We start from the raw sequence: 8469 nt of genomic DNA, 5'->3' as shown, positions 1-8469 counted from the left end.
AGTAAATTAAGATAAATGTTACTACAACACATCGTTACATAAACCTCAAACGTATCTTTTTAGCCCCGCTTAAATTTTACAAACTTTTCTACAGCTGTTTATTGACCGTTTAATATTTATGTGAGAACATTTTCGAAGCATGGCTTTCTGTCCACCAAGTGTATAAAATTGTTTCAATAAGCTTTGATATTAAGATTCCAATGGAGTTTGTAAGTAAATGTGTCTCTCGTGTTTGGGGTTAATTGTGTGGTGAAAAAAATCGTACGAAAATTGTTATGTTATGAAGCAAAGAGTTGCTCAACCGATCAGTTTAAAAATTTAAACAGATTCTTCATCAGCTCCATAGGATACAAAACTTGGTAGATATAAAAACTCTGGTCTGGAAGCCTCATTGTCGTAACTTTTTGTTAGCTTTTTCTTTTATTGATATCAAAAGATAAAAATTAATATGCTCCTATTGCTCCTTTAAAATTGAAATGGTCAGTTTTTGATCACGTTACCAAGTATTCCTCTTGGGATTGACTTGAGATTTAATTACATGATCAAAAAGCGAGCAAAACAAACTAAATTCTCAAACGCAAGTTCAAGTATAAATGAAATAATGGAAAGAAACTAAAGGCTTCCAGACCAGGGTTATTATACGGACTACATCCTTGGCCACTAGCCTATATGCTTCATTTTCTATTGGAAGGATACGGAGTCATACTGAGAAGTTTCCATTTTTCAACTTGTTAAATGGACTGACAAAGACTTAGAAAGGAATGCCGACTCTCGGGTCCTGACATATCTAATAAGCGTGATTGAATATACTCTAGAGGAAACAATTGAATTGACATGTTGTTTTAATCAATAACACTTTATGGCTCAAATTCTAGCATGCATAACATTTTGCTTGTAAAGACAATGACGTTTTTTTTTGGAGAGAATACAAAAAAACATGAGAAATGCCAATAGCAAGATTGATATAAATAAAAGTCCAAGCTCAGTAATTGTATGTATAACGGCCGGAAAATGCTTATTCACTCGTATCGTAAGGGCTTCTGTTTTATTGAAAAGTTGGTTTAAAGTTGCACATTTTCCTCTTGTTTCTTACAAAGTTTTTGTTTGTTTTCTGTCGGGAGTTTACACTAATTTTTACATAGAGAGGTTAAAAACAGTCTGTATTCAGACTCATTATCTTTCGAATCGACAGTTTTATTTACTAATCCTAAGAGCTGAATAACAATGAATGTACTAATTAATCAAATAATAGGGATAACACTATTTCCTTCCGCAATTTTATTTAGAAAAATTTATCATAATAAACAAAAAATGACAACAAAAAAGAAAGTGAATCTTGATGATATGGTGGATGACTGGGATTCATATATTATGATTGAGACTAGTAAAGACGGTACTGTATGCACAACATCTGGATTACCGACTCCTAAAAGTTGTAACAAAATGCTGGTATTGGAACTAAATCATGAGCTGGCTAGTGAGGTACTTTACGCACGTGGACATAATATACCTTGTGATGTTTACCTTAAATGTGATGACGGGACAATCTTTTCAGCACATAAAAATGTTTTATCGGTAACTAGCCTGTATTTTAATGCTATGTTTCAGACTAACATGATCGAGAAATCACAAGCTATAATTGACATTCGATGCGTGACGTCAGAAGCTTTGAAATATTTAATCGATTTTGCCTATTCGTCAACTTTGTATGTCTCGTTTTACCAGATTTACGATTTACTGATGGCATCAAATATGTTATGTGTTGAACAGGTTGAGCATCAATGCGTTGCTTTTCTTGGTCAAAATTTGGATATTGAGAACTGTATAGAAATATGGAGTCTAGCAGAAATGATCAATTGCGAACCATTGTATAATGCTTCTTTCAATTTTGTACAAAATAACTTCAGACGGGTTTCTCAAGAACTAGATTTTCTACAACTATCTTTCCAACAAATGGAATTAATATTAAGCAATGATTATATAGATGTCTCATCCGAATCTGATGTTTTTGAGGCAATTATAAATTGGGTAAGCTATGACTCAATGGCTCGACTACCATGTTTGGCTCGCTTACTCCAGTATGTGCGATTTATGCTATTGAGCCGTAAATACTTGGCTGATCGAGTTTTAAGAGAAAATTTGGTCATGTCAGACGAGAATTCAAGGAACATTGTTCTTCAAATTTTGGACAGATATATTTTACCGGAAAGGACTTGCTCATTAAATACAAATCAATCTTCAACTTCCCCAAGGCAAGCATCGAATCGAAAAATATACGTCATTGGCGGAAAAGGTAGGCCAAACTAAACATATTTCATAGGAGAACGTCAAGTTATTTTATACACCCCTGTCTTAGTGACCCGGCGAAGTTTTGACCCGGCACCTCAATACCCAATGGAAATTAAAATTAGGCCATTTTGGGCATTCTTTTTTCCAGGTTATCCAACGGGGTGGATCTCATGGGGTCACTGATACAGTGGTATATTTACTGTCAATTCATAAATTATGAAGAACACTAAGATCCTGCTCATCCTCTAGCGAAAAAAAGTTTCTTATAGAATATATAGGAAGTATATCTAAAGAGGTCTGCGATTCAGACTAGAAGAACACACCCCTGTCTCGGTGACTTATGGTTTTTTTTCACCTGATCGGAGAAGAAGGGAGTTTGATACCAACAGCTGTGAAAATCTATGAATGAGTTTTGCTGGAATAGTTCAGTGGGTCTGGTTTAACAAAAAAACATTGTCATTTTTTTGCAAACAAATCTTGGCTGTAACTTATAGTTAACTATATCCAGTGTCCGCAGAACATCCTACGGATCTCTTTAGAAGGTCCATTTCGGACGAAAAGGACGTCTGTTGGACGTTATACGGACGTTCAAACTGAAGCGTTCTCCGTCTCAAGGAAGTTGTGATTAGACTGAGACGGTCTATGGACGAACTGAAATGATTTGCACGTCATAAAGATGTCCACTGAACTTTCTGTGTTCAAAGGGTGTTGACTGGTGAGGTTAATTCTCTCGCTAATCGTTTGAAAATATATGAAAATATATTCTTTTTTCACTACGGTTACCACATTTCCATTTAGCAAGTGGAAAATGTAAATCGTCAATGGAATGCTACAACTTCAAAACCAACTCATGGCGCACGTTATCACGTATGAAGTATCCACGTTATAACGCCGTAGCTGTAACACTCGACGGGAACCTCTACGTTTTGGGCGGATATTATAGAGGTAAAGATTTGAAAGTTGTGGAAAGGTACAACCCGATTACAGATGAATGGAGAGTGGTTTCCAGTCTACGTAAATGCAAAGGTAAAGTATGATATATGTTAATTTCGTCTACGTTGTTATCATTGCAAGCAGCCATTGAATTTAATAATCAACCCCTTGTTTCTTTAATCCAGTAAATTTTTTCGAATGATTTAAAATCTGCCTTGTTTGACTATGCGGTCAAGTTGTCGACATCTCTACAGCCGGTGTACTTAATCCATTTTGGACATATTAGAGCAGCAACAATCTGATTACATATCTTATAGTGTGAATAATCTTCTTCATATTGAAAATGTTTTCCACTCGTCGATTTCTTTGCAACAAGTTATAACATTTTTCATTTTACAGTATCATTTTCTTTTCATACAGGACTTGAAATGAAATAAAAATGTTTTTGTTATAGACTTCGAAAAATCATTTATTTACTTCAGGTGCTTTATCAGCAGTTTCCATCGACGGTTGGATATATGCTGTAGGTGGATCAGAGGGTCACCAAGAATCATTAAGACACGCAGAACAGTATGACCCTGTCTGTGATACTTGGACACAACTACCTGATATGTTAACACCAAGAAGTCATTTCGGTATCGGACAAATGTTTGGACAGCTTCACGTTATTGGTGAGTGTACTAACACATTCAAAGTTCTCTAATTCTATATTTTTGAGGGATCAAGGAGCTCTCTTTGAATTAGAGAAAAATAATGTTGGGAAACAAACATTATCGACTATTTCTATGTCATTAGGCCTTCATGCTGCTTCGGTTTTTTGTTAAGATAAAGTATCAATCTCATTTTCTGGATTTCTACCTTGGTTAGTTACAAATTCCCAAAAATTCAGGATGCGAAAGTGATTTTCAAGTATTGGGTAACACCATAATAACATAGGGTCCTTGTTATCGCATTTTAAGGATAAATGTCGGTGTTTTTTACACTTTTGGCAAAAACGTGAAGTTTTTTAAACAGGTTTTAAAATAAATACAAAATGCACCTTTTCTTAATATGATATCCTAGGGGGATTGGCAAAGAATTGAAGATTCCATTCCATTTTCCCCGAGCCTTCTAGAGAAACTAAACCAGTACTTATAACCTCTTACAGTTAGGAGCACGTTAGGATTAAACGATTCCATAATGAAAATGGATTATGGATTCCATGAGCAATAACTTTTGATCTAATGAGGCTTTAGAACTGAAATTTGGCAGGATGGAGCATTTATGTATTTTCTATTCCCAAATAAAAAATCTTCCAGCTGGGAGCAGTTTGGGATCACTTATTCGTAATTTTTCTTTGAGTTCAAGCCTTTTTAAACTGAGGATTGTAGTATGTTTATTTGATATAAAGAAGCTCAAATTTAACTATTTGGAAGGTTCAGGCTCTTAAGAACAAGAAAATAGGATTTTCCACTAGAATAGAGCATCTAAGGATTATCAAATCCTTCATTGAAAGTAACATACTTTGCCTTATCCGAAATGAGCGTTTTAGTCTGGAATGAAATATCCTACAAGGCTCTAAACTGATTTTTTACGTTATGCGATATGTCGTTATGTTAATGACCTAAAATTTAAGCTCAGATAGAGCCCCGAAGGATTAACAATTCCATTTTACGACAAGTTGGGGTTGGGGTAGGTTCACCACTTTGAAATTAAAGTTTTAAAAAACCACACTTTTTGGTATCTAAGAATGTTTTAAAGTTAAGTGGAAGTGACTTTTGATTAATTTTAGATTGTGATCAGTCCATTTTAACGATGAAATGCATCTTTTATAATTGTTCAAGTTCAGGGATGTTTTTCGGATGGAATTTCGGATCCAAAAGTGCTTTTCATCATTGTTTCATGAAATATAGAGATCATGTAACAAGTTCAGACCATCAGAATCAATCCAAGAGCCACTTAACTCTCATAATTCCAAAATTCTAAAAATCTAATATTTTGGAATATTGGATCCTTCTTCGCTCCTGGGACCAAAACCAAAAGTTCTAAGCACGTGTTTTACACTTTTTTGGAAGATTTCATCCCAAAATGCTCGTTCATTTTATTCAAGAAAAACCGTTTTTTAGAAAATTTAATGTCACGTTTTTGCCAAAAGTGTAAAAAACACCGACAAATGCACTTCGTTAGTTAACTATTGTTGCACTTCTACTGGCTGGTAACTCAGGCCAACTCATAATACTAGATTTCACTGATGAACATAGGGGACCATTCAAAAAGTACTTACGCTCAAAATCGGTGAAAATTGACCACCCCCTCCCCCCTTTGACATTACCCCCCCCCCATTTCGCGTACGTACGCTTTTTTAATGACCCCCCCCCCCTCAAAAAATTTTTAGATCGTATTAAACAGTCTATACAAAGGTAAATTAGGGGATTTTGAGAAAAATTAAAATAAGTTCAACTTCTGTTTGTCTTTGTTGAGGATATAATCAGAAGATCTAACCAAACTTTGACTGAAATTTCGTTGTATTGAAAAATGTCAAAGCGTACGTACCTTTCTACCTGACCTCCCCCTCCCCCTCGTACGCTTTCGTACGCTTTTGGTAGTACCCTCCCCCTCTCCCTCAGAGCGTACGTACTTTTGGAATGGTCCCTAATACAATTGATTTGTTCCCGTTCTCCGAATCAAAAATGTGAGGTAAGCTTTTTGCGCAAATTCCAAAATCTCTTTACAATTTGTTAATACTCTTAGGTGGTTTCTCAGGAATATGCGCGCTCGACCAGTGTGAATGTTTTGATCCTTCTCAGCGTGAATGGAGAAGATTCAACAGTTTGAATACTTCAAGAATGAATCATAGCATTACTACTTTCAACAACCGGTTTTACGCTTTTGGTGGGAAAAACTCAACTGGACTCGTTCATTCAGTTGAAAAATATAACCCTGAGCTTAACATGTGGTTAATAATCAAGACTAATCTTGACGTTAAGCTTGGTATGGTTTGTGTTGGCAGATCGAACGGCACCGGAAATAGTGTTTTCATTATTGGCGGGAAAAAGGAGAATGGTGAGGAGTCAAACTCTTCAACCGTCTTGACGTTTAAGCCAATCGGATCAGATCTGAATAATGAACAAATTGTTCCAATGAAGGAAAAAAGAACTTACTCTGCTATAGCTTATCTTTGAGATTCTTACAGTCAGAAGTTTTGTAGGAGCCGTGTTACTTGAGCCACTTGCTCCAACTTCAGCTTATGGTTTTCAGCCTTTATTTCTCCTGAAAGATGTGTTAGTTGTACACGAAATATAAAAATTTTTTAACATCAAGACTTTTGTCGTCTATTTTCTGATCAAGAAAATGATGGTGAATTTTTCGGATTATCTTTTGTATTGCTTTACTTCTAATTGCCAGCAGGCCATCGTTTCAGCTTATGGTGTTATCATTTATAACTTTTATCAAAAATCTATATTATTGTACATTTTTATACCCTTGTTTTAAAGGATTTATCAGAAATATTATCAAATATACTATAGTATCAGAAAGTCTATATACCCGGATGTATCTATAATCAAATTTATAGCATTTATTTACGAAAAAAGTTTGTATATTTCTATAGATATAAATAAGAATTGTTGTTGTTAAGGTGATGCTATTGTCTTTAAATCCACCTTCAAATTGTGGTTTGCCAAAATGCCACTGTGCCATAATTACGGCTAATAATTCAAATTTAGTTCTGATGGTTCTCTTGACATACATATGAAAACATTTCCGCTGAAAATGAAGATTTCTAGATAATTCAACAGACGAAACAAGTTGGGTCTAGAAAGCTTTTTTTGCAGATCAAGCCCTAGCTGGGTTTTGATACCCTGAGTATCAGAGGTTAAGTTTTCAAAGAATATATTAACCTCTGAAGACCAATAATAGAAATTTTATTGTGCATGTGTCAATCTAATCACTGTGAAAGAATCAAAGATGAAGAGCAAATATTACCTTATTAGTGTCTAGCAGACTGTATCAGTATGCAGTTTACTATTTACGAATTCCCCAGAAACCTCCAAGTGTAATCGAAGTGAGTTTCTTTCGAAAGAAATCTTTTACATGATTCCTCAATGTATAACAGTAATTACTATTGCTCTTCATCTATTAATTATGTAATCGTCAGCCGTGCAAACAAAACAGATCTTGAGTTGTGATAATTGGATAAATACTTTCTTTTTCAGGATACCCGTTTACGTGTTGGAGACCGGATACTTGCGGTAAACGGAAACACCCTGGTTGGTGCTGGTTCTAACGAGTAAGCGAGACTTATTTGAATTTTCAACTCATTTCCTGATGTTGTGCATTTAGAAAAGTTAAGGAAAGTCTGGAGTCAAAATATTATAAAAGTGAAAGTAATAGGTCAAATTAAAAGGAATTAAAATCAGAAAATAAATTAAAATTTTGCACAATCAATACTTCAGTACGGTGTCACATGACCTATCACGCTACTGGGGATGGTACTAAATTCACAAGGTTAGATAAATTGCATTTCTCCATCCATACAAAAGAAAGCTTTTTTAATTAATTTATATTATTTTTTTGCTTTCAGGGCTATGGATGTCATTAAAAAAGCCGGTAACCGATTAAGTTTTCTGATAGCGAAATCAGACGATGACGTCATGAATCAGATACTTGCAACGTCGACTTAAAAAGTGAGCACGAATTTTTTTATACTTTTTGAATTAATCAAATATCTTTTTATACGCCAATTATTTTTTATAAACCATTTTTTGCAAAATATTTTAATTTCTATTTTGTCCTACGAGGAGATGTTTTCTTTGATATTTTCAAGCACTAACGTCACACACTTTGACACTACCTTTTCTTCATCCGAGATAAACTAGCCTTATCGAATGATAAAATTTCAAAATTTTCCTGCACAGTTATTCACTTTTGAGCCTTGAAATATTCTTAAGTGATTCTTAAGGGCATCAAACTTTACTCACGGGTCTCTAATATATAGGTGTGGATCCAAGGGATTCGCTTAAGTTAATAGATATATGTCCCTGCAAGCATTTTCAAAAGCCCAAAAAATAACATGGATTTTTTTTTGAAACTTTCTCACTCCACCTTCACATTGTTTTAGCAGCTTGAAAGCTCAGATTCAAACCGAACTCAATATTAATATTCCCTAGAACTCGATTCCATTCTCGAAGTAACATTTTTGTGATAGTTATGATGACCTTGCCGAAATAGACTTTTTTGATATATTTTCTAGATTTGCCGAAATAGACT

The 8469-nt window shown here is 34.7% G+C and overlaps 1 protein-coding gene across 1 annotated transcript; it reads left to right on the top strand.

Moving 5' to 3' along the window:
* Window positions 1-1287: 1287 nt before the first annotated feature.
* LOC136807278 (kelch-like protein 28) lies at window positions 1288-7883 on the top strand. The gene is made up of 6 exons (XM_067063888.1): window positions 1288-2293; window positions 3088-3315; window positions 3705-3893; window positions 5953-6197; window positions 7416-7489; window positions 7784-7883. Exons 1-6 carry the CDS (start codon window positions 1312-1314, stop codon window positions 7881-7883), a joined length of 1818 nt encoding a protein of 605 aa, XP_066919989.1. The 5' UTR covers window positions 1288-1311.
* Window positions 7884-8469: the final 586 nt, after the last annotated feature.

The sequence above is a fragment of the Clytia hemisphaerica genome, unplaced genomic scaffold (genome assembly GCF_902728285.1).
Source record: "Clytia hemisphaerica strain Z4C2 unplaced genomic scaffold, Clytia hemisphaerica genome assembly, whole genome shotgun sequence".
NCBI lineage: Eukaryota > Metazoa > Cnidaria > Hydrozoa > Leptothecata > Clytiidae > Clytia > Clytia hemisphaerica.
Note: the sequence above shows the minus strand (reverse complement) of the source record. Positions and strands in the feature narration are given on the sequence as shown.